Source organism: Sordaria macrospora, chromosome 7 (genome assembly GCF_033870435.1).
Source record: "Sordaria macrospora chromosome 7, complete sequence".
Lineage (NCBI taxonomy): Eukaryota > Fungi > Ascomycota > Sordariomycetes > Sordariales > Sordariaceae > Sordaria > Sordaria macrospora.
This window is the reverse complement of record NC_089377.1, coordinates 3250957-3276181: the sequence shown is the minus strand read 5'-3', so window position 1 is coordinate 3276181 and position 25225 is coordinate 3250957. Positions and strand designations below refer to the sequence as shown.

Here is a 25225-nt window from a genome sequence, read left to right as displayed (position 1 = left end):
TGTTGAAAAAGAAGCCCACCGTCGGTCCCCTTCCCAGGTCGTGAAGAAAAAAGGGACCTGGGGATCCAAACGTTCGCAATGTCCTGATGCAGCCGATGTACATCCTTGGAACCCTCTTACCGGCAAACGAGCTTCGGACAGACTAATTTGATAGTATAAGTCGTCGAGGTACCTCAGCGCTAACAGCAAGCAAAAAGGGGGGATCACAATCAACCGTTAGTGGACCCCTTCCACTTTCTCCCATTCCATTTCCACGTGCTGGTGAGCTCCTTTCCCCAACTCCCAAGGACCCCAACGGTTCGCCTACTCGCATCATATCATGATCCATCTCGATCTTGAGTGAGATCTTGAGATGACTTGCATTTGACATTCTCAGCGTTGGCCCTCATCCGTTATTCTTTTTTTTTTGCAACTTCACTATTACCATAGGGGTTGTTTCTTTTCTGTTCAAGATCGACGTTCCTCTGTACATGGTGGCGTCTAGGATGTCGTTAATGCGACCGCCATCATCAATTAAGCATGGCTCATATGATATCAGCGCCATCACCCCCCTTGTAAATCTCGCCATAACGTCTGATTTGCTAATTGGCGTCTAAGTACTCAGCCTTCTTACTTACTACCGCCTTCACCGTCTTCGCAGCTTTGCTACGTCCAAAACGCGTGGTGTTTCATACTTACTTGATCCCGGTCATTGTCGGCCTTTGCGGCAGCATTGATGACCGTGTGGGATTTCCCATTGTGGGCGGTTGCTCGTGCGGAAACCGGGGGCTTTCCGTGGTCATGGAAAATCACAGAGAAAGGAAAGGAGCGGGAGAGGCATGTATTGTCCCAGAAATATTTTTTGTTTGTGATTCCAATGTTCGTTCTCCTTTGACCCAAACCCGAAAAAGCCATTCCCCCCCCCGCGGTATATAAGGTATATGATATCAAGTGCTAAAAGTCCTCTTTCATATGGAGGACAGAAAAACACGCTCGCTTGCTTGCTTCAACGGTGTTTCCCGGCCCTGGCCCTGCCTGGTGGTATCTGGTATCTGGTATCTTGACTTCAACGAGTGTCCAAAAAAATTTTGTGTTTCAAAAAGCCGCCCATCCCATGTCGTTTTGTCCCCTCTATACATACTTCCATCCCCCTCATCATCAGCTCTCCTCCCACAGTGCTGTGTAACCTTGCGTCATCTCTTCTGTTGTTATGGAGCCGCCAATCGTGCGTAACTGTTACTGTTGCGTATCGGTGGTTTCTGTCCGTAGACAAAGTATCTGGAGACGATCATGTCAATATCGGCTGCTGCGTTGGTTTCATTCTGGATCCCTTTGATGGAGTGAAAAAGTTCAGGGTAAAGGGAAAGAGAGAACATACGTCAAAAAGTAAAAATGTACCCCCAGATTCCGAATATCCTTCCTGACATCTACCAAAAACAGCTCCACTTCTTCTGGTGACATGCCCAACCCTTTCGTGAAGATGGTCATGCTCACAGCATGTAAGCCCTCAAGAAAGTTCGTCATCTGCCACACGCCCATGACCTTCTGGTCATTCCCCTTCGGCCACGGGTTCCCTGGTATCACGAGCTTCTCTTCGACCACGTTGATAAACCCGGCTTCTTCCATCCACTGCTTGTACCTTCTCGGTGCTAGCATGTCTCTCCCCAGACGCTGGCCACCCTCGACGTACATCCGGGTCCAGCGCTCGAGGGCAGTGCCAGCTATGCTGTTGTCCACCGATTGTATGTGGGGGTAGTAGTCCTGCCACTCCATCCAACCGCCGGGTTGCAGTTGCTGAAAGGCCGACGCCATAACTTCTTTGTGGGATTTGAAGGCGTGGAACATTAACCGGAGGTGGACGTAGTCGAATTGTTGCGAGAAAATCCACTCGTCTTCGGCGTCGTCTACTTCGAAATGGCAGTTGGGAGGTACACTAATACGCGATGGGAGTTAGCCTGTTTACGCTGATCCGAGGCTCCTAGGCCATGCACATGTTCGGACAAATAATAGGTGGGTAGCTACAGTACTTACAAGTCGGGCTGTATGGGACTTAGATCAGTCCCTACTACATGAGCCCCTGGATATTGTATTGCTGAAGAAACCAGTTGTTAGTCGACCATTACACGGTGTTCGAAGTAGTCCTGTTATTTGCTCACCGAACTCGATTGCCCATATACCAGTCCCTATTACTGTTGGTTAGTGGAATCCAGTCTTAACTGGGCCCGAGCAGCCTTACCTGTGCCAATATCGAGGACCTTCTGGGGGCTTGTTATTGGTGCTAACCCAAATTTCCCCTTCAGGAGGCGCATAAACACGGCATGTTGTAGATCTGACGACGGGGTATGTTAGCCTCCTGAAACCATGTATCCGACTTTGGTGATCTCTCCCGTGGAAACTTACCTAATCGGTCCTGCTCAATCTTTTCCACACAAAATCCCACGGTCAGCTCCTATTCGTACCCCTCAGGAAAAGGCCAGAGGTAACACTAACTTTGTCGTTGGGCATCCAGTACTCTGCCGGTCCAAGGTCAGCTCCCGTCCACGTGAAAGGTTGCACCCGAGACACTTACTGCCCTGCTTGTACCTGTGGAACGTCCTCCCATGTTCTTCGACGTAGTCGTAAATGCTGGATCGTAACGAGGATGTCGACAGTCTGTAAGAGCGGGGCGCACAAAGGGGGCCAAACTGTCAGATAGCCGTTCGCGTCCCGCCAGTAGTGAAACCTTCAAGGTGGGGGGAGGATATGTGGGAGAGCGCTGCGAGAAGGAAAGACTGTTTTCACTTACGCCCCTGTTATGTCGTCGCCCATAGCCGAGTCTGCGTCGGAATCCACCTGGTTCTCGAAAGTATATGCTCAGCACTTGTCCCTGTCCTATCCAGCGTCCGTTGAGCCGCTTCCCATCTAGGTCTGCTACCAGCACTTGCTAACTCCTTCGTCGCCATGACTTTTGTTTCTTTTTTTCGTGGGAGATGCAGGAAAATTACCCTTTCTACACTTACACTCAGCCCAGCTGAAAACTGCCCGCTGTTGTTGACGTGGTCGCCCGACAACATGGCCCCCCTCTCCGGATCATTGTTCGCGACATGGCGGGCGTAAGCTGGATCATTTGGCGCTGGATCTTCGACTTCTGTGGCTGCCGGCAAATACGACGAAGTAGACGTCACTGATTCGGAAACCGGCGTGTACACGTACGACGTTGACGGATGTGTTGATGAGGACGAAGCTGACGCGACTGATGTCGACGGTTGCGGTTTGTGTTTTGATATGGCGGCTTCAATGGCTTCGTCGTCGCGGAAGGGTTCATAGTACTGATGGGTATGTTGGAGGTAAACATCGCCAGGAACACTAGGCGCAGTTTTTGAGCGTGTCGGTTGCGGTGGTAATCGTGGTGGCAAGGGCGATGGAGAAGCTGGTGTTGGTAGTCGCGTCGATGTTCGCGTTGGTGATCCGCTTGCTACTGTTGGTCGTAGTTGCGTCGGGTATGTCTGTGCTCGCCCTGGTATTGGAGCCTGGGTCTGGGCCGGTTTGGGGGCTAAAGCTGGCAAGTTTGGAAACGACGACGAAGACGATGACGGGAAGGGAAGCGGCGACGGCGATTGTAATGGCGACTGCAGGGTACTCGATCGCGAATGCTGTGATGACGCTGGTTGTGGTGGTGGTGGCGGCGATTGATACGAAGGATATGACTGACGATACTGCTGCTCCTGGGTCGGCTGGTTGAGCACTGGACTCGGTGATTTTTGGTCGTAATGATCGTCTAGAGATGGTCGCTTCCCCTTTCCCTTCCATTTCCCCTTCTCCTCTTCCACCGGAGCTTCAGCCATTTTCACCTGTCCCCGCGGTGGCTATATCCCCTCCCCCTTCTCGTTTGATGGCCAACGACTGTCGACTTGGAATACGGAGTGTCGTGTCGCACCGTCAAGCCCGTGTCTTTTCGGCGACGCCTCCGGTATGCCGTCGAGACTCGGGACTCGGTGATGACGACTCGGACGGCGTTCGTGAATGGCGCAATTGCTGTTCCTCGATAGGCTGTGTGGGTTTCTTGGTTCTTCGGGCGATCCTTCTGTTTGCGGAGGTGTCCGATGGGCGTCGGCGTCGGCGTCGCGCGACCTACTTCCAGGCGAGGTAGGTGGTATGTTGTTTGGAAGCACAAACGACAAACTGCAAACTGTCGCCTGTCCCTGTTGCTGACTGGGTAATGCTGACTGGACTCCAGGATCAAGGTGTTGACAATCGGTTTAACGGTCGTACATGGGAATTGGGAAGGGAAAAAAACGGGTTACGGGATACCACGGATGAGAAGCTCTGATTTGCCGGTCGAATTGGTGTTTGCCTGATGGACTGCTAGATTCCTTGCTAAGGTACTGGAGGAGTTCCCCCGCCGCTCCAACACGTGGCGCTGGATGTTGGCCCGTTGTGCCCCGTTAACATTCAGTGTGCGGTGCTCCGTGACCCGTCGCGCCCGGTGAGTGCTGCGGGCTGCGGGTGAGGTTCGGTCGGGTAGGGCGGCCGCTGTTGGATGTCGTTCTGGAGTCGCTGGACGGGAGTCTGGGCTTTCCACTTTCAGGGCAGAGCAGGCATGCTCCGAGCGGTAAAGCTTCCAGTTGGTCGACGCTGGTTGACGGTCCCTGTTGCTCCCCGGCTCGAGCCAGTTAATCCCCGGTGCGTCAGCTGTTGTGGTAGGGGTGCCCCAGCATTGTGAGCACCGGAACAGCGCACCCGTAGCCGTAACGGCCGGTGGGAAAGGTTAGGTAAGGTACCTTTTTTATTCCAGAATGCCCCTTCAGCGAGATTGATCTTGTCATTCCAAGGCTCTTTTGTCGACAGATCGTGGGAATGAACCTCTTCCGGAAGCCAAGCCGGTTGCCGCTAGTGTAGCAGATTTCTGGGCTGTCGTGAGAAGGTTGTGATGACAGGATGGTGGTCGGCTGGCGGCCAAGACTTAACACTGCGAAACTCTTTGGGAGACGAATGCCTGCCAGGTGACAGCAGGTGGGCCCTGTGCATTCGTTGCTTCTGCGTACGCATTATTTGATCCTGCAACATCGCACTTTCATCTCCTTTGATTTCAATCCCACTTCCTGATCTTCATCCTCCCCAGCTGAAGAATGGACCATTCCAGAAACAACACACGATACGCCATCACAACCACCATCAATGTTAACTCCGAATACCCACGGTTTCAACATACCAAACCACGCGGCACTCGATAGTGTCTATGCCCGCTTCTTGTCGGCCTGTCATCCTTGCAGATAACACAGTGAAGGAAGCTATGCTGTGTCGCAAGTCGCAACATCGAGACAGACCCAGAGCACAGCAGTCGATCTTCTCACCACAGTCACTACCACAACCCAAGGAAGCATGAGGAAAATGGACATCAAGATGTCATCACGGGAAATCAGCGAGGACACGAAATCATACTGGAGATGATGAGGTGGTAGGACCGGCGGCCACTTCTCCGATAATGGACGACTTGGAAGCGATTGTCAGCAATGTCGCACCCAAAACCACCCAAGAGCTGAAAGAGGAAACCAATGGAAGGCCTAACTCTCCGTCTTATGCGAATCACTTTCCGAACCTCAGTCTTTCGTTCCAATCCTCATCCACCTTCCTCGCATTTCTGGCGCTTCGCTCGGCCATCGCCGGTCACCTATCTCGAAGCTTGTAAGTGTTGAACCGGTCTGTCACTCACGTGCCCCGGGTGTCAAACCTTTGCCAAGCCAGACACACTTCAATCCCTCCGTCTAAAAGTTTGGACAGCCACCTTTCTTTGCTACGTTCATGTCCGAGCCAGGGTTCTCTTCTGCCTGTTATTTACGATGGTGGTTGTTTGGGATTTCTTGAGCTGTCTTGTCTCCTACCTTACCTTTGGGTTTTTTCGCCCGATCGGCTCTTGGGGCTCCGGACCCGCCTCCGGCCTCCGGCCCGTATGTGCTTCCCGTGCAGCCCCACAAGCCCGTGTGGGCCGAAACCTGTCGGTGCCCGTCTCGCCGACCGACTCTCACCTCAATGTTTTCCGAACAATTTCTCCCATTAACTCCCAGATCCTCCCAAGCTCGGAGGTTTGCAGCGCTTGTGACACTCTTACAAAACCCGCCTACAATTTTCTCACGAGATTGGTTGGGTAGGTGAAGAGGAAGGGGAAAAAAACGAAAAAAAAGACAAAGGACTCCAACATTCAGTTTGGGCTATTTGTGAGCGTATCACCATTCGTTTCTCTTGTTTTGGAACTCTGAATTAGAATCATGTTTGTGTGAAGGTGGCGCCTCAAGCAACACTGCTCTGTCATTCCAACTGACATGAAAGAGTTCGGAGCTTTTCAGCATCTTTCCTTCGACCACGCCTCAAGCAGCGCCATGGGATCTTCAATCCTTGCCAGGCATGTAATCTGCAGATTTGACGGCTAAACACAATCCTCTGAAATACACATGGAGTACGGGTAGTCGGTGACTTCAAGTGATATTGCCAACCCGTGTTGTCGGAAATCCCCATACCTCTTCTGGATGACGGAGAGGAGAAACCGCATTCTCGGGCATCACTTCAAGCGTTAATGCATCTGGGGAAGCTAGTTGAGCCTCCGTCCGGTAGATGAGATTTCCTTGGCATTGATCGCTTTCAAATGCCCGAGAATTGATGTCAGAGAACGTTGCAGTTGCCCATAAGACTCCCTCCATTGGCGCGCATGGGGTAAAGTGACGGAATGTCACAGGGCTACAACTTCCTGAGCAGGGCGACTTTAGGGAGATCAATCAGATGGAGATTGTCAGCCATATGGAAAAAAGGAGGTGGCATTCGATTTCAAGGTGCACCCTTTAACCGAACCGTCAGTGCCCCTGGAACAATCGGTTAAAAGCCAGAAAAAAAGGAAAGTTACCTTCATGCTGGAAGGAGGTATACTTGACCGATTGGAGGCATTTATGTTTTGCGGGGCCCCGCAGTGGCATAGACTTCAAACGCATCACTTGACACGACCAAGCGTGGGATATGGTTCGAGGGCATCTCAAGCCTCGAGGATCAGATACGCGGGAGATGCGGGAAAGACGGCGACAGAAGTACATATGCGACATGGTCAGGGAACTTCTATCAGCCGGCCCAATGGGCTCGGAGTCATCGCCAAGCTGGAACTTATGGGATCTTTCTGTGGTGCGGCTAACATGAAGCCATTTGAGATATTGAAGCTCGGTTGGCGGTGACCGGAGTGCTTGCTGTATTTAAAGGTGTTGCCTCGCCGGTGCTGAATTCAAGAGCTGAAAGTTTGACGAAGCACCTTTTCTATTATCAAGTCCCATTCCCTCGGTTCACAGGTTCAGATCCCATCACCATGAAGGCCACTCTCATGATGCTGTTGGCGCCTCTGGCGGCCATGGCAGCGCCCACCCCCGATAACTTGGAGGCTCGTCAGGCCAGCCAAAGCATCGACACTCTGATCAAGGCCAAGGGCAAGCTCTACTATGGTGCCTGCACCGACCAGGGCCGTCTCACCTCGGGCAAGAACGCGGCCATTCTCCAGCAGAACTTTGGCCAGGTCACCCCCGAGAACAGCATGAAGTGGGATAGCCTCCAGAGCCAGAGGGGTAAATTCAACTGGGGCCAGGCCGACTACCTCGTCAACTGGGCCACCACCAACAACAAGACCCTCCGTGGCCACACCTTCCTCTGGCACTCGCAGCTTGCCGGGTGGGTCGGCAACATCCGCGACAAGAGCCAGTTGACTACGGTTCTCCAGGAGCACATCACCACGGTCATGACCCGCTACAAGGGCAAGATCTATGGCTATGTAAGTGACCTACACTCGTATCTGTCAAATTTGAATAATAGCTCATATAATTTTCCCAACAGGACGTCGCCAACGAAATCTTCAACGAAGACGGCTCCCTCCGCAGCAGTCCCTTCTACAACGTCCTCGGCGAAGACATGGTCTCGATTGCCTTCAAGGCGGCCCGCGCGGCTGACCCGGACGCCAAGCTGTACATCAACGACTACAACCTCGACAGCCCCAACGCCGCCAAGCTGACCAGGGGCATGGTCCAGCATGTCAACAAGTGGGTGGCCGCCGGCGTGCCCATCGACGGCATCGGCACCCAGGGCCACATCAGCTCCGGAGGCGGCAACAACCTTGCCGCTGCCATTAAGGCGCTTGCTGCTGCCAATATCAAGGAGGTCGCCGTCACGGAGCTCGATATCCAGGGTAACAATGCGGGTGATTATGCTACTATTACCAAGGGGTGCTTGAGCGAGCCCAAGTGTGTTGGTATTACTGTTTGGGGTGTGCGCGATCCGGTAAGTGCTTATCACTTGGCGACTGGTTGTGAGGTCACGATGGGAATAGTTATGCTGATGATGAAAACAGGACTCGTGGAGACCCCAAGGGAACCCCCTCCTTTTCGATTCCAACTACAACGCCAAGGCTGCGTACACCTCCATTGTCCAGGCTCTCCAGTAAGCGGGGTGAATGGAAAATATCCTTCGCGGTTTTTCGAGGGTGCGGTCGCTCTCATCCCCAAAAGCGGGAGCACGTACTCCTTCGGTGTTATGAAAGAAACGTTCAATCTTCTTGAGTGGTCAAAAGTTAGGGCACGCCTTGCTGTAGGCGGGGACAACGGAGATTTCAGCATATGTCTTGATAGTAAACTGCTATGTAGCCACTGGATACCTCTATGCAAATGGTTAACTCACATTGTTGCCCAAGTTTTTCTCCAGATTGGGCGTAGATTAACCGTTTAATATCCAACCCATAGATGTGGCCAAGCAGGCGCCTCGTTGAGTTTGCTGAATGATTAACTATGGTGTTTAGCATGCATCTGTTTGGCATCAGGGGAAATGGCCGTGGATGAGGATTAAGTCGCGCCTTCCATGTGTCATCGGGCATTGACAAGCCGAAGAGAAATCCGGTTTCAGTTATAATCCTTCGGATCCGAAATTTGTCCCCATTTGAACATCCGACCAGGTCATAATCATGGAATCCACCCTCCGCGGCATCGAACCTTTTGTCAGGGCAACGAATGACTCTTTCTAGGAAGACACTCTGAGGATATGGGTCAAGAATAACAGGTAAAACACGAGTTAGAGCTCCAATTGTTAGAAGTGTTTCCGAGACAAGATCCTCATTGTTTATATTGTCATTCCACAGTGGGGGTATTCCTGCCATGAAAAGGGAAAAGACGGCCCTGTCCTGTATTGGGGACTGTTAAGAAGCGTGAGACCGTACCCCAAGTAGGATTTATAAGTATGGGTTTCTCAACCCCTGTCAACAACAACCAAACAAGCTGCATGGCGCAGCGGAAGCGCGCCGGGCTCATAACCCGGAGGTCACTCGATCGAAACGAGTTGCAGCTATAATTCAAATTTCTTTTTTGACTTTTTTCTTTACCTCGATGGATTTTTTCTGTTCGCTCTTCTTCGTGCATTTTTTTTGCATTCTTTTTCTTTCTTTTGTTCCTTTTCCAATACGTGACTTGTGGGATGGGTCGTTGCATGGTTGTCGTCGAGGACAAACATCACCATGGCAGGTATCTTTTACAAATGAAAGCTTTGACTGCAACTTTTCTTGTATCATCTATCAAATGCGTTCGCAATGATGTTCTACTTGCATTTTCTCCAACGAGCTTACCCTTTCCTTGATTCTCACTTTTCTCATTCTCATTCTCCCTTCATCCCTACTAGACCCTGCAGGTCCATACACCCAGGTTTCACACAGCCCAGGTTCCGTCCTAGCAAGTAAACACTGAAGGGCCAGGAATGATGTACGACTTGAAATTGTTATAGATCTGCCATCACTTGTCAGCTTTTTTTTCTCCCCGCCATCACCTTCACAGTTAGAGGTAGACAAAAACTCACATTAGCAGTATATCCCGGATCCGTCGCCTTGAACGCGCCCGGGATCTTCACCAACGGGCCAGGCTCCTTGCTGCCGCTGCCCCCCGTGACATTAACCTGCGCGCAGCTGATGTAAAACTGCGGCGTGCTGCCCGGGTTGTGGATAGCCAGCGACTGGATGCGCAAGAGGTACTCCCCGTTCTTGATGCAGGTGGGGATCTTGAAGGTGTAATCCGCTGTTTCATATCGTCAGTACACCTTCAACTACCATGCAGCCATCAGCATACAAGAAGGGAAAGGGAAGAAACATACACCTCAAAGGCCAAGACGCCCCGGAACCGCCAAACGTCGGTCCCCAATCATAGATCTTGAACCAATCCCCACTCCCATCATAATCAGCCACTGCACCAGAAGGTGCCTTGCTCATATACAGGGAAATCGGTCCCTGATGATAGACAGCCTGGTCGGTGTAAAAAGTGAAAGAGTCGCCGGCTTTGACGTTGACGGTGGTGGTGGAGGCCCCCGAAGCGCCGCCGACGTTGCATCGGAGATCAGGCGAGGAGAGCGCGGTGACGGGGGAGTTGTTGTTTGTGTTTTTGCGCAGGTTCTGGTAGACGGGGAACTTTTGCGAGTTGACGCCGAATTGTTGGAAGATGTAGTGGGCGGAGACTAGGTGGGCGCCTAGGAGGGCGATCAAGGGGAGGGTAAGCTTCATGATGGATACTAGACGGTGGGGAGTGAAGCAACTGGTGATAGTGATGGTGTGGCAGAGACCTGATCGTACTGATCGGGGCGCTTACTCTAGTGTATCTAGGTGTTGATATATGGTTGTGAAGAGGGTGTTCTGTGGTTTCTGGTCTCAAATGCCGAAGATGGGCATGGCTTCCGGCTTTGGACGTCGGGTATGAAGCGGAATACCAGTCGCATTGTGAAATTTGGGGAGTGCTGCGGACATCTAACAAGCAATTTAGAAGGCAAGAAAGATAGGAAGCTTGATATTGAAGCTATATGAGCCTCATGGGGGGATAGATTGCATCCAGGTGAGGGAGCGAATAGGATGATGGTGAAGACGACAAAGGGTGGGTGGGCTTGAGGATGTCGACAGCAATATCAAGCCGGTTTTGGTCATGTGCCGGAGGGAGGAAATAGCATAATCAGTCCAGAGGGAGCTAATTGATTCGATCCCTCCATACTACACTAAGGAAACATGTGTTCGGCATCAGGGAATGGTGTTGAACACGAGTGTGATGTGATGGTTCGGACTAGTGGTTGCGAAGTGATCGTGGCGGAGAGCCAAAATCAGAAAGGGGTCTGCAATAAGATAATGCACTAGTAGAATAAAGTGGTAGACAACGGCAGCTTTGATAAAGCAGTATGCCGGCGAGCACCCAAAAATGAGGTGCAGTTGAAGTCACTAACAATTACCCCTAATTCCCGCGGAACGGCCCACCACCATGTGCCACAGGCTCGGCAACCAGGTACGATCTCGATACAGTACGGTTCTTCAACATTGGTCTGGTTATGGATTTCTCGAGTATCAAACCATCTTAGGGGCATGTGAAGAGAGGCAGGCCTATTGAGGGTCAAGATTAGAGCTGTTTGGTAAGGCACATGGGGCACAGAGGGTGGGACGTACCAGGGATGACATATGGGCTGGTGGTCTTCATGGAGTAGATGTCGATAAGAAGGCCCGGATCATTAGACTGTCCATAAGGTATTTTATCAGCATGCCTTTCTTCCGATACCTATACCAACTTGCGATATTCTTACCTTGTATATGCCCGGAATGCTGTATGTCGCAGGGCTGGCCGTACCCGTCCCACCGGTGATGTTGAGCTGGCCACATTTCATGTAGAGCTGCGCTCCATTCGAGGATCTGGCACCTATGAAGGGCAACCATCTCAGCGCGCAAAAGGTCTTGACCGTTAGCAATGCACTTGGGGATCTTAATAACCTGGTTACCCTTGTTGTCAATGATCTCGTTGGTGGCCTATTTGCCGTTCTTGTAATCGCCTTCTTGAACCTTGAACCAGCCGTTGCCAACACCGCTGTCAGTCTTGGCATCAGTAACCTTCTTGAGATACGCCATGATGGGACCCTTTGAGATCTCTTGTCGGTTATTGTTGGATCATAGGTGGAAGGGCAGTTACTAACCTTATGACCGGCGTCCATCACGTCGTTAGGACCGGCTACTGGATGTTGGCCCGTGTCATGTTCTGTTTGACTAGAAAAAGAGACGAACATTGCAGGGTGTGCCTCCACACTGCTTGGACCGTGGACCCGGCAGTCACGTCGATGATCTTGTCCGAAGGGGTCGTCGGGTTTGGAGGCCCATTGCAGGCCATGTTCTTGGAGTTGACATCGGTTTGAGGCTGTTGAAGGATGTCAGGCCAGAGGATACAGAACCACAACACCGGTGGGACATTTCCCTACCCCCATCGTACGAGGGGGTCCTGATTCCGTGGGACACAGCTAAGGGAGGTGTCAGCATGGATATCGTACGCGCTTCTATCTCCAACCGGGCATGACTTACGATATGTCTTTCCACCAGCGGTTAACTGGGCGAAGATGGTATGACCGAATGCGCCTGGGAGAAGCGCACTAGCCGGTACCAAGAACGAGATGTGCATTGTGGATATTTTTGATTTTTTTTGATTGTGACTTGGCCTTTTTTTTTTGTAATGTCGCTCAACGCATGAAATCTGCCCCTTCACAGTCCTTTAAGGTCTTGTTATAGCCATCTTGGAGTCTTCAAGGATCTGCTCTCGCCTACATGCCGAACCCATCATTGCTGTGGGCCTTCAAACCGTGAGGCATGATCATGATGGAGATATTGGTGTTCATCAACGAGAAAATCGACTTGGCCAGTGAGAACGATAAGGCCAATGATGAGCTCGGAAGGGACTTTCCCACTCACGGAAATGGGAACAGAATCAGAAACCCGGCACCTGCTACTGCAAGTGCCCGCCCGGCTGCACCCACGTTGTGATTGATGCGGCTCTCCGTCATCTGCATCGTCATGTTTGAGGATAACCGCACCTCGTTTGCTATGTGGTCGTCCAGAGTTTTACCCCGGAATTTCCTAAGAAAGTGCAAGAAATCAAAGACCGGATCATGGATCTGATTGCCAAGACGAGGAGAGAGGGAAGACCGTCCATAGCCCAGGGCATGCTCGGATATGCCCGGGCAATGGACAGTAATGCGTTGTTGCCATGAACCCCGCACGCAATGCTCCGGTAGAGCAGGCAGGCAGCTTAGTGCACTATCAGCCGAGCTGTGAATCATGGCGGCGACTGGATAGTGCTACATCTAAGCCGCTCGGACATCTCAACGTCAAACGACTTTTTCGACGCGACAACACTCCCACAATTAACTCGGGACCTCAATTCACAACACCTCCATTATCGACCGAAAGCCTGCCATCTACCAACGTTCGACTCCCGCTTGAGGATCATGGCATTTTTATGCCAGCGACAGAGTGCCACTCTTTTCACTCGCCACGCTCACCGACAGCCAGTCGTAGCGGACACCGAGTGGATGGATAGGAAACCTGGAGGATGGGCCGCCGGACCGCGCATCTAGTATAAGACGGACGGTCTGATATAGCCTGATTGGCACAACCATTGGCCCGCTTCCCTTCTTGCTACATAAAATGTCTGGAATTAATGAAGACTGGCAATAGCTGACTGTTGATCGTTAGCACCCGTTTTATCCAAAGTGTGAGCAGATTCGCTCTTCGTTTAAAGACCACGATCGGGCCACGGTCAGCGGTGGTCCTTCATCTGGTTCGCTCTTTCGGAAGTTCGCCTGCAACGAGACTTGAAGCAAGATTGGCAGGACCTCTGTTGCATTTTCTACTCCTTCGCGGCTCCTTCCTCAGCAAACTGGTCATCAGCCTCTTGCGGCAGTTTCCGCCGCCACTACTCTTCTCCGGAGCCCGAAGCGCGTTTGTACCTTCATTCCCGTGCTAAAACCTCCTCCGTTCAAGTGCGCGCTTGTGACTGTTCCAGACGCATGATGTGGCCGCCTTCTGGTTCCTTTTCAATTAACTGAAGGGAAGTGGCTACAAAGGAGCCAACCAACCAACACCCCTTTCCTCTTTTCTGCCGCATTGTTACTTCACATCTGCGAACAGGCAAATCTGTTTCCTCTGGAAGCGAGCGGAGCAAGGCTTGGCAATGGCGATGGTCACAAATGGGATGAAATCTCCTCTGAGATCACCTTCGGATCCATACCCCCAGAGAGGAATCACAAACGTGGAAGTCGAGGGCAGTAGAAGACTGGATATACCTGGGATGAACTCTTGACTGTCGAGGATCCTGATCGACCATGCTCTCCGATGGACAAGCAGCGTGCTTGACTGTTAGTGCCGTAGCTCCTGCTGACGGGCCCGAGTATGTGGACTCTCTTCTCCAGATGTTTGGGTCCGGAGAAATTAGAGCACTTTTCTCCGCACTTTCATCCTTCTCGCCTACCCAAACCTCCATGCGAGTGCTTCATATGGAAGGTGCCATATTCCCCTGATGGAGGCTGAACTCTAATTTACCTCCGTACCCCTGTTTCCACCACTTCCCTTCGTTGATCTCGGCCAGTGGTTCCGCCGTCGAGAAGGTATGGCTCCCAGTAATGGGGGCGACACTCGGTAGTATTTTTACCTGCGTCTGTCCCCGTCCAAGTTTGAAAAAAAAAAAAGTCGTCAACTCTCCGGCTTCTACTCTTCCCAGCCAAGGTCACGCTTCTCGAGTGACCAGACCGGAAAGATGAAGGTCCTCATCCGCCTTGGAGCGACTGCTCTGGCGGCGTCTATGTGTAAGTTATCCTTCGACTCTCCCTTTGATGGCTGTTTGCATCATCTGACATTAGCAAACCACGACAGACCTCCAGCAATGCTCTGCGCAGTACATCAACGAGCAGTACACGGACCCCATCAACAAGATTACCCTCAGCACCTGGCGACCGGACCCTGGCTCAAACTCCGAGGGAGCGACCGCCTATGCTTTCGGCTTGGTTTTGCCCCCAGATGCGCTTACCAAAGATTCGAACGAGTATATCGGTGTCTTGGTATGGGCTCATCCACCACCTCCTGGTCTTGAGATGGGTATCAGTACTAGCTAACATGGCCGACAGCGCTGTGACGTTGGTGATACCGCCAACCCCGGATGGTGCGGTGTCTCCCACGGCCAGTCGGGTCAAATGACCCAGGCTCTGTTGCTTATGGCTTGGGCAAACAAGGGTCAAGTTTACACGTCTTTCCGCTATGCGTCTGGGTATAATGTGCCGGGACTTTACACCGGAAACGCCACCCTGACCCAGATCTCTGCCACTGTCAACTCGACCCAGTTCGAGCTGATTTACCGCTGCCAAGACTGCCTCGCATGGAATCAGGGAGGAAACAGGGGAAGCGTGTCGACCAGCAATGGTCTCCTAATCTTGGGTCGCGCTGCTGCCAAGGGCAATCTCCAGAATCCGACCTGCCCAGACAAGGCCATTCCCGGTTTCCACGACAATGGATTTGGTCAATATGGAGCACCCCTTGAGAAGGTCCCGCATACCTCCTATTCAGCTTGGGCTGCCCTGGCCACGAACACGACTACTGCCGACTGCTCTGGGTACGTTTGTTCCATGCGCTTTGCTTGTGTACAGCTACTAACGTGTGTTAAAACAGAGCATCCGACCCAGCACCCACTGGAACCGAGCCGCCAGCTGAGCCAACTTCGACAGCCGAGCCCATTCCCGCTTGCACACCCGCTCCAAGCAAGACATACGACTACATCATCGTTGGTGCCGGCGCTGGTGGTATCCCCATTGCGGACAAGCTCAGCGAGGCCGGAAAGAGCGTGCTGTTGATCGAAAAGGGACCTCCCTCTACCGGAAGATGGCAGGGTACCTTGAAGCCTGAGTGGCTTCAGGGCACAAACTTGACTCGCTTTGACGTTCCTGGTCTTTGCAACCAGATCTGGGTTGACTCTGCCGGCATTGCCTGTACAGATACCGACCAAATGGCGGGATGTGTCCTGGGTGGAGGAACGGCCGTTAATGCTGGCCTGTGGTGGAAGGTAAGATGCTCCGACTTCTCATCATTCACTTGGCAGGTCACCCACTAACCGTTAACTATAGCCGCATCCTCAGGATTGGGACTACAACTTCCCCGAGGGTTGGAAGTCACGAGATACCGTGCCAGCCACTAACCGTGTGTTCGGTCGCATTCCCGGAACTTGGCACCCCTCGCAAGACGGCAAGCTGTATCGACAAGAAGGCTTCAACGTCCTAGCCAGCGGCCTCAGCAAAAGCGGTTGGAAGCAGGTGATCCCCAACGAGGCATACAACCAGAAGAACCACACATTTGGTCACAGCACCTTCATGTTCTCTAAGGGTGAACGTGGTGGTCCGTTGGCAACATACCTCGCCTCAGCGGCGGCCCGCAAGCAGTTCACTCTGTTGACCAACGCCGCTGTGAGAAGGGCGGTCCGTAACGGAAGCCGTGTAACCGGTGTTGAGCTTGAATGCTTGGCTGATGGTGGTCTCAGCGGAACGATCAATGTGACTCCTAACACTGGTCGCGTCATCTTTGCTGCAGGCACCTTCGGTTCCGCCAAGCTTCTCCTTCGCAGTGAGTTGTCATTACCAGTGACAGTGTGTTGAATGGTTTGTTTGCTGACAAGTACAACACAGGCGGTATCGGACCTACCGATCAGCTCGAGGTTGTCAAGGAATCGACGGATGGTGCGACATTCATTGCTAAGAATCAATGGATCAACCTTCCAGTCGGCTACAACCTCATGGACCATCTCAACACGGATCTGATTGTCACTCATCCTGATGTCGTCTTTTATGACTTCTACGAGGCTTGGAATACGCCCAACGAAGGTGACAAGAGCGCCTATCTTCAGAACAGATCTGGAATCCTTGCGCAAGCTGCTCCCAATATTGGCCCTTTAGTACGTGGTATCAGACGAAATACTCCTAACTGGATTTTGCTAACAAGTGGATTCGCAGATGTGGGATGAACTCAAGGGCTCGGACAACATCGTTCGTACCCTACAATGGACTGCTCGAGTGGAGGGGAGCGACCAGTATACCACGTCTAAGAACGCAATGACTCTTAGCCAGTATCTCGGAAGAGGAGTTGTTTCCCGTGGTCGGATGACCATTTCAACTGGTCTGGATACTAATGTGGCCGAGCACCCATACCTCCACAACGATGTCGACTTGCAGACCGTTATTCAAGGCATCAAGAACCTACAGGCTGCACTGAATGTCATCCCTAATATTTCCTGGGTCTTGCCTCCCCCAAACACGACCGTGGAATTCTTTGTCAACAATGTGAGTTACCTTCCATTACTCTCCGGGCCAAAAGATGAATGATACTGACAAATCGGGACTTGTAGATGATCGTCTCACCCTCTAACCGTCGCGCAAACCATTGGATGGGGACTGCCAAGCTTGGCAAAGATGATGGCCGTACTGGTGGTAGCGCTGTCGTTGATCTGAACACTAAGGTGTACGGTACCGACAACCTCTTTGTTGTTGACGCCTCCATCTTCCCTGGCATGACCACCGGGAACCCGTCGGCGATGATCGTGATTGCCTCGGAGCATGCTGCACAGAAAATTTTGGCCTTGAAGCCTGTGCCAACTTTGCCTGGCGGCAAGGGCAAGGGGAAGTGGAGAAGATAAGCCGCGACAAGAGAGATGGAGCAATGTCATTGTAGTTCTAGGCGACGTGTTGATATTTGAGAACAGGATGTATACTTAGGACATGTTACCAAATTTTGGAGCTCAAAGTTTAGCAGTCAGACAAATAATCATACTTTCCTTCTTTCCATCTTAGTTCTCGTCTCAATAACTCCCAAGCATTCGAAACTATTCCCGAGTGACCATGGCGAGTCATCATGTTTCCCATGTTGGCGTTTGTAGGATGCGGAAATGCTGCGTTTATATAGGCGGTCACTGCGTCCTCCATCATTAAGGAATGATTGATCAGCCGCTTGCCCGGCTAGCTCAATCGGTAGAGCGTGAGACTCTTAAGGAGTTTTTCCGTAATCTCAAGGTTGTGGGTTCGACCCCCACGTCGGGCTCAATTCCCGTCGTTCCAATTTCTTTTTTTCTTCTTTTTTTTTTGGGTCTTTTTCCAGGTTGAGTTTGCACTTGCAGAGTGCATCATCAGACACGTTTTCTTTCATTTGGTCTTCGATCTTTTTTCTTCTTTTTTGATCTTTTTATGGCGTTTGTTTGCTGCTTTCCAAATACACTCTACCTGATTCTCAATGTGGTGGATTTTTCTGCTCGTCAAACCCATTATGGAGTCTCATTTGCCTGCCCGGTCTGATTGCCCTTTTGTCTTGTTTGGAGATCTCATCTATGCTTTCTTAGGCTTAATCTTGTGTTATTAAAAACTGAAGGGATCACGATCACCGTTTCCCAAGGAAGTTTGAGTGTGTTCGAACTTCGAAAAGAAGCTTCAGATCAATGGAGATTGCTCAGGTTCCCCGAACGGTGCAGGTTCACCCGCGGGAGCGCTAACGTGCACTAACACTTAAACCACATGTTCTTGGGAAGCAGAAGTCTAAAAAGTCCAATAAAACAGCACCAACGAAATAAACTATCATGCTTTAGAGACTGTCTCTGTCTTTATTTTCAACCCCTGGCAATTTTGTCTTTTATTCTCCTTTTAAAGCATGTGGGAGTGGCTCAATACGGCGTAAATAACTAGACCGAAGCGTGCTATGCTACGGACAGATTAATGGAGGATGTTGAGGAACGTGCGGTTGTTTTGTTGTTGTTGTTGTTATTTTTAACGTCTACTTCCGCCTCCCGTAGGGCATGAGACGTGCCGCACCGGTGAGTCTAGCATACAAAATTTAGAGCAGTGCCCTAATTGTCCACCAAAACCATTAATCCGAGGGCAAACCGAGGCCTACTGCCAATGTAAATCATGTGTTGCCCATAGCGTAAACGCGGCCCAACACTTGTAATCGAATCGCCCAGTGGGCGAGCCGCCAGTATATGACGGAACCTGTAGCACAAAGGAAAAGATAAAAGAAATGACAAAATCACTCCTCTCCGCTCTCGCTCTCGCTCTCCTCCTCCCGCAAGGCCTCCTCCCGTCTCCTTGCACGGTGAACGAGCCTGTCCAAGTCCACCGTAACCCTCTCAATATCGTGGCCATGTCCAACCTCCACCCCTCTACTCCGTAAAAACCCCGTAAGGTTGTCAGCGGCGCCACCGCCGTCAGTGTGCTGTTGCCAGAGTGTCTGGCGCCATGCCTTTCTCGTGCAAGTCCACGAAAAGAAGTGCGAGGTCTGGATCCTAGCGAAGAGGAACGTGCGGTGTACCAACGCAAAATTATAAATGCACTGCTGCCTGCTAGCAGAATGAAGAACCGCCTAAAATTTCTTCCCCTGAACTTTTCATCAACAACATCACCTTCGTTTTCTCTATTGCCTTTGGCGCTTACTTGTTCACTGTCACAACAATGGAATGAACCAAATGGATTGATCGTCATAGGCAGCAGCCAAGACTTCAATGGATAAAGGCGTTAGTGTTGGATGTGGCAAGGTGTGGCAGTGTTCCTAGGTCGTGTAAGCCCGAGTCGGGCAATGAGGGGTCTCGGGTCGGATTGCGCCTCGCAAACCGGGGCTGTAGGATTACATCGACAACCGCCAGGCGCCGGCAAACCCAATGAATTTGCGGTGAAATTATATGGCGTCTTCCAAGGTAAGATTTTCCGGGGAATGGGATAGATATTTAACTCTTCGGGTTCCTACACTCTAGACTCACCTCTTGGTTTTGGAAATTCATTCATCGACTTACCCCGCATTATCTTCACAATGCCCCTGGCCGTGATCGAAGCAAGTCCGGACCTGGCGATAGAGCTGGACGTTCCCAACCGGGAATATAACCCGGGCGAGACCATCACCGGCCGCGTCCTCCGGCGAAGCCACGTCGTGTCCTCCGAGGCCCTCGTCAGCATCAAGCTCTACGGCCGCACCAAGGTGCGCGTCGACTACACCACCAACAGCGGCAACGGCAGCCAGCACCACACGGTGCGCACGCGCTTCGACCTGCTCGGTTCCGGACCCGCCTTCAACCGCACCATCTTCAAGGGGCCCATCCACATCCCGCCAGACGGCAGCCGCGCCGAATCATGGCCCTTTTCCTTATCCCTCCCCACGGGGCCCGTCAACCCGCAAACCATCCGCGAGGGCGCCAAGAAGAAGCAGAAATACTCCTTCCTCCCCATCGACCCCGCCGAGCAAATCACCTCCCACCAGCTTCCCTTCACCTTCTACTCCAAGGTCGGCTCCTTCTGGGCCAACGGCATCGAAGGCTACGTCGAGTACGTCCTGCAGGCCGAGTTCTTCGAGCAGCACACCTCGCGCTTCAGCAGCACGCCCTCGGCCAAGAAGACCGCATCGGCAGTCTTGCCCGTGACCATTCGTCCACCACCGATCCCGCCCTTGCTGCCGCACGAGTGGAGCTTAAACCGCTTTATCAAGCGCCAGGGCGTGCGCACGCAGCGGCTAATCCCGGCATTTGCGGAGGGCGACGTGGAGTTATCCTTCAAGCAGAAGACGCTGAAGCTATTTCACTCGTCCAAAGTGCCCAAGTACAGCTTCGACGTGCTGGTACTTTCGCCAGGCGTAATTCAGCTGGGCAGCGTGGATCCGGTGCCATTTCGGGTGGCGGCTGTGCCGAAATTCGGCGCGGCGGACGAGACGAGCGAGGAGGTGAGGGAGCTGGAGAGAAGTCCCATGGTGAATGTTGTTAGTTTGAAGTTGGTGGTCAAGGCGAGGACGGAGGTCAAGGTCAACAGCATGTGGGTTGCGGATCGGTTTATCGATCGGACTGATAAGTTTTTTGAGTGGAGCTGGAACTGGAAGGAAGGGGAGGAGGGGATGGCGTTGCCGGTTTGGGATAGGGGGTTGGCTGCGGGTGCGGCTGGGGCTGTGGGTGTGGATTATGGGGACGAGAAGAAGGGGAAGAAGGAAAAGAAAGAAAAGAAGGGCGAAAAGGAGGGGTTGGGAGGTGGAGGTGGAGGATCAAGCTCAGCTGCAGTTGTTGGTCCAGAAGGTGAACCACCGGCCCGAGATATTGGTGCTGAGATGGAATTAAGGTTCAACCCAATGGAGTTGGTGTATAAAGGCGGGACGGCCAAGATGACTGCGCTCCTGTATCCGGATTTCACGACGTACAATATTCGGAGGACGCATGAGCTGAAGTGGGAAATGGTGTTATCGGTGGCCAAGGAGACTGTGAAGGTGTCGAATAGTCATCTTGTTAGGTTTGTGGCGCCTTGGACATGATCCTTCTAATACATTGCGTGCAGCTTTCATGTTTCCCATTCCGTTATTGTGGCAGGAGCAATGCACTATCTTTGGGATGAGATCGTCGACAACAAATTGACTTAACACGGCCACTCATAAATGTTAGTATAAGGAGCATTGCAGCCGATAACGCGACGAGATGGCAAGCGCTGTGGAAGATGCAGGTAGGCAGAGGAGTATCGAAATGGCAAGCGTGAAGCGCCAATCATCCACGACCGGGGCGACTCGACTCGAATTAGGTCAAAACGAGCTTCCGTCTCCCCAACAACCACGTTCAACAGATGGTGATTTTACCGGCGGGCGCCCGCTTGACCTCCGTGTTGGTAATGCCAGATCTCAAAATGTACTGTATAAAATGCAGCTCAGAACACCACTCGCTTCCCCGCTGCGTAGACTGTCGAGACACAAAAGGACAGGAATTCCACATCTTGCCCATACTCAACTTGACCACCAAAGAACTCAGCAGGCGATATGATTACCTTCATCCAATATACCATCCAGCCTCGTTCCCATCATCGAGCATGTCGTTGTTCCGTCTAAGGCGGCGCACCGGCAGTAAGCCCAAGAGAGACGCAGAGCCCCCGCGCTCGCCGCCGGAAGAAAGCCCCTGGAAAATGCTACCGGAGGTCAGCAGAATACGGCCGGTTTATACTCAATCAGAATTTGAATTATTCTTTGTGATTTCGATCACTCTTGTTACTGACGCCTGCTAGACAGAATTCACTACTAGGCAACAGTCAAAGCACGGGTTTCAGCGTTTCTATCCGGTAATCAATCCAAAACCACACTCAGCCACTGAATAATATCCGCTAATCTTTGGAAATAATTGATCAATTCGAAGGTTCACCTTGTAAGCAAGCAATGAATATGCCCTCCCAATGCCGTCATTTACTTACATGAGTGCGATTTCACTGTAGAAAGTAAGTTGGCACTCATCTGAGCGAGGAGTGATAACTGATATTGACAAGATGTTCTTTGGCGAATAAGAATACCAGGCGCACTGCCATTATGCCACTATTCCTGCAATAAAATGGTTCAATAGTCATTAAATTGATCCTCTGCTTGACCCTTCGGAATACCGTTCGTGCCAACCCATTCGGGTCAAGTTCTCGTACTACCCGGCGATCTGGTACGATTTCAATGACAGCATCATCTAGTCTGCTCGCTCAGAATGACACAAAGATGGTATTGGGCGGCACCCCTTCGAAATTGCACACATGATTCCCCAAGACGGAAGGATTGACCTTGCCTATAACCTCTTCTGGAGAGAGTACATGGACGCCTTACGTTGGCAAATCTACGCAAGCGAAAGGTCTCTGACATCTACGGACAGCAAAGCCCTCCGGGAACAGTTCATGACTAAGCAAGGGAAGGGAGAAATACGTCGTCTTTCAGACTTCCTCATGGAGTTTATGAAACATGGAGAGTTTACGGTCTGGGACTTCAGCCAACGAACTATTGCTTTGTCGGATGAAAATGCGAACCTTTATATATCCTACGTCAAAGAAATTCCTATTAAACATGGGCCACTTGAGGGCGATCCCTATGGGATCAAACAACCCAAAAGTTAGTACCTAAGAATGTTGAGGTTTCTAAATGCTCTAATGCTGACCTACTTTCGGCACTTAGCTAAGGGAGATCTGAATCCTGAATGGAATAAGGTAGACGACATTCCAAAGGACACATTTCCAGCCAGCGGAGGTACCGCTGCTTGGAACAGAGTGATGTTTGTCTTTACTTTCTGTCTAGCGGGTCACGTCATCGATTACCAATACTAACCGCCACGCCCCTCAACATCAGCCATCTTGAGGGCTTCAAAGATGTGACTACGACATCAAGGCCCGTTGACTTTGTGCTGCCCCCCTGGGACTACCGCGAGAACCTGGTAGCGCAAGCAATCTACCGGCATCTAGAATGTAAACGAAGAGGGGGTAGCCGGTTAGCAAACCCATACAAAGAAGCTGCTTATCAGACTAGACCACCCTTCCATGTAACGTTCTACGAGATGGTATCGGACGTCGAAATTTTCTTTGAAGGCAAGAGGACATGTATGACTGTCCACCAAACGAATGAAAGGATCGGAACGCTGTACGGAAGGCAAGACACGAGATCGACCGCTTCAAGGACACATAGCACATCTGACAACGCGAAGCAACAACTTAACGAGAGAGCTTTTCGTCAGAGTGCAGTCACGGTATGCCTCCCAATGTTATGTGTCTACCTTATTTGTGCTAATGCCAACTGCAGATTCTTACGGTCCAGAAAAAGACGGTTCCCGAGGTAGAAGTATGTAAAATGTCATGCTTTGGAGCTCCGTGATATGTGTTACGATCCAATCAGAGAATCCTATGTAGGCTAGACTAGATGACCAATCAGGTAGGACCCGAAGGGAGGACCCGAAGTCCCGGGTCCTAAGCCTGGGTCCAGGAAGGCCGGTATAAAAGAAGGCCTCCCCAGGCCTCTTGTTACCGGATCTTCAGCAAGCAATAGTTATCACAACCTACCAGTACCTTTCGGCTACTACTCCGTTACTCTATTGTTCTATCCCAGCGATAATACTCCTGTGCTTGTAACGGTTCGGCACAATATGGTTCTCCCAAACTCACGTCTACTCTGCGCAGATACCGGAGACTGGAGACGACACTACCAACAGCTCTGATTTCAATCAGTCGATGAAGAATTACTGGACGACATTGGTACTCACTCCAACGGGCTTCGGGTTTTGGAGATCACTCTATGGCACTTTCTCACAAAATGAGGCTTCTTTGATGGAACTACATATCATCGTCCACTGTTTGAACACTGTTGAAAGAAGGTGAGTGAGCTTGCTGAGATGTTTTGACGAGCCGTTGGACGAAGACTTTATGGACTCCGAAGTTTACACACGTCTGATATTCGACGACGATAAGCTCACTCGATCCAGGCTGTATATCTGGACCATCAGCTGTCTCAACAAGTTCGTTGCAAGTCTTGACGACACGCAGAAGCAATGGAAGTTCTTCCGCGAAGCCCGAATCGACCCAGTCTGGTGTACTGAAGAGGCCACAGACTGGGAGATGTTTGAGCATGCCCAAATACTTCTGAAGGAGGGTGAACGTTCTCGACAAGGTTTGGAGGATATCCAGGCGGAGTTCGGAGCCAAGATTGGCATGGTGCAGACGCTTCGCGACGGGGTAAGACAGTTTAAATCTATTCCCTGCCTGTCCCTTTGGCTGCCAATGCTGACAGCTTTCTCGCACGCACAGCTCTTCAACGCCAGCGCTCTCATAGAAAGCCGCTCCTCAACTCGACTCGGCCAAAACGTCCAGCTTCTCACTTACATCAGCATCTTCTACCTCCCTTTGGGGTTCTGCGTGGTGAGTCCTAAACTCGACTTCATCCAACCCCCCTTTCATTATGACCAGCGGTTGCTGACACACTGCTTGCACTTCAACAGGCACCCTGGGCCGTTCCCAACATCAACGACAACAAAACCCGCATTCCCTTTATTACAACTACCTCTCTTGTCTGCCTTATCACGTTTACCGTTGTTTTTAATCTCAACAACATCGCCAACGCCCTCGGAAAGACGTACTTCAGCAGAAGACAGAGGCTGGTAGATGAGATGAAGGACGACCCCAACTCGGAGTGGCACGAACGCCGCCAGTGGTTTGAGGAGTTCCCCCCGAACAGCGATCGTAAGACTCACTCGGAATGATGGATTGTCCGGTATCAGTTCTCGAAGTGGTTCAGATGAAGAAGGAGAAAAGAAGAAAAAGAGTGCGGAGGGCCAACGTGAGGGGCAGACGCGGGGGATCAACTCACAGTCTCAACACTGCGAGGGAGAGATCGGAGAGGGACTGTCCAACACAGTTGCGGCTAACATTGGAACGGACCGTTTGAGGAATCTGACGTGCGAGGATGATTTGTCTTTTTTCTGGGATAGTAAGGTTTTGTTTTCCATCTTTAAATCGTTGTTTGTTCTTTCGCATTCTTGGTTTATGATATGGTTATGAATCAAAAAAATCCAAAAAAATTAGTGATCTAACTAATCTTTAAAAGCAAACATGGGACAGTGTCGTGCGGGGGAACGGAAATAGCTGTTTGTCGTCGCACGTGCATGTA

General features: G+C 51.4%; 7 protein-coding genes and 2 non-coding genes across 9 annotated transcripts; 6 read left to right on the top strand and 3 right to left on the bottom strand.

Moving 5' to 3' along the window:
* Window positions 1-1329: 1329 nt before the first annotated feature.
* SMAC4_06948 (uncharacterized protein) lies at window positions 1330-4383 on the bottom strand (the record flags this gene model as incomplete). The annotated part of the gene is made up of 5 exons (XM_066090543.1): window positions 2979-4383; window positions 2765-2811; window positions 2492-2631; window positions 2011-2071; window positions 1330-1912 (listed from the first exon to the last, which is right to left on the bottom strand). Exons 1-5 carry the CDS (start codon window positions 3801-3803, stop codon window positions 1330-1332), a joined length of 1656 nt encoding a protein of 551 aa, XP_065947825.1. The 5' UTR covers window positions 3804-4383.
* Window positions 4384-5012: 629 nt separating this feature from the next.
* SMAC4_06950 (uncharacterized protein) lies at window positions 5013-8665 on the top strand. The gene is made up of 3 exons (XM_003349066.2): window positions 5013-7756; window positions 7819-8259; window positions 8330-8665. Exons 1-3 carry the CDS (start codon window positions 7301-7303, stop codon window positions 8420-8422), a joined length of 990 nt encoding a protein of 329 aa, XP_003349114.1. The 5' UTR covers window positions 5013-7300; the 3' UTR covers window positions 8423-8665.
* Window positions 8666-9243: 578 nt separating this feature from the next.
* On the top strand, window positions 9244-9315 carry SMAC4_14137. The gene has a single exon. It is a non-coding gene; the product is annotated as a tRNA-Met (tRNA).
* A 374-nt stretch (window positions 9316-9689) lies between these two features.
* Window positions 9690-10510, bottom strand: SMAC4_06951 (uncharacterized protein; the record flags this gene model as incomplete). The annotated part of the gene is made up of 3 exons (XM_003349067.1): window positions 9690-9746; window positions 9817-10031; window positions 10108-10510. The coding sequence occupies 3 exons, from the start codon at window positions 10508-10510 to the stop codon at window positions 9690-9692; spliced, it is 675 nt and encodes a 224-aa protein (XP_003349115.1).
* A 143-nt stretch (window positions 10511-10653) lies between these two features.
* SMAC4_14136 (uncharacterized protein) lies at window positions 10654-12879 on the bottom strand. Its single transcript, XM_066091792.1, has 5 exons — window positions 12329-12879; window positions 11950-12267; window positions 11566-11818; window positions 11432-11498; window positions 10654-11368 (listed from the first exon to the last, which is right to left on the bottom strand). The coding sequence occupies exons 2-3, from the start codon at window positions 12037-12039 to the stop codon at window positions 11786-11788; spliced, it is 123 nt and encodes a 40-aa protein (XP_065947824.1). The 5' UTR covers window positions 12040-12267; window positions 12329-12879; the 3' UTR covers window positions 10654-11368; window positions 11432-11498; window positions 11566-11785.
* A 23-nt stretch (window positions 12880-12902) lies between these two features.
* Window positions 12903-17656, top strand: SMAC4_06953 (uncharacterized protein). Its single transcript, XM_003349068.2, has 8 exons — window positions 12903-14604; window positions 14672-14856; window positions 14923-15404; window positions 15461-15851; window positions 15913-16405; window positions 16468-16733; window positions 16792-17118; window positions 17184-17656. Exons 1-8 carry the CDS (start codon window positions 14556-14558, stop codon window positions 17469-17471), a joined length of 2481 nt encoding a protein of 826 aa, XP_003349116.1. The 5' UTR covers window positions 12903-14555; the 3' UTR covers window positions 17472-17656.
* A 128-nt stretch (window positions 17657-17784) lies between these two features.
* Window positions 17785-17872, top strand: SMAC4_14135. The gene is given in 2 exon segments: window positions 17785-17821; window positions 17837-17872. It is a non-coding gene; the product is annotated as a tRNA-Lys (tRNA).
* A 1729-nt stretch (window positions 17873-19601) lies between these two features.
* Window positions 19602-21106, top strand: SMAC4_06954 (uncharacterized protein). Its single transcript, XM_003349069.2, has one exon. The coding sequence runs from the start codon at window positions 19625-19627 to the stop codon at window positions 21098-21100; it is 1476 nt and encodes a 491-aa protein (XP_003349117.1). The 5' UTR covers window positions 19602-19624; the 3' UTR covers window positions 21101-21106.
* Window positions 21107-23716: 2610 nt separating this feature from the next.
* On the top strand, window positions 23717-25105 carry SMAC4_06955 (uncharacterized protein). Its single transcript, XM_003349070.2, has 3 exons — window positions 23717-24294; window positions 24367-24477; window positions 24558-25105. Exons 1-3 carry the CDS (start codon window positions 23986-23988, stop codon window positions 24816-24818), a joined length of 681 nt encoding a protein of 226 aa, XP_003349118.1. The 5' UTR covers window positions 23717-23985; the 3' UTR covers window positions 24819-25105.
* Window positions 25106-25225: the final 120 nt, after the last annotated feature.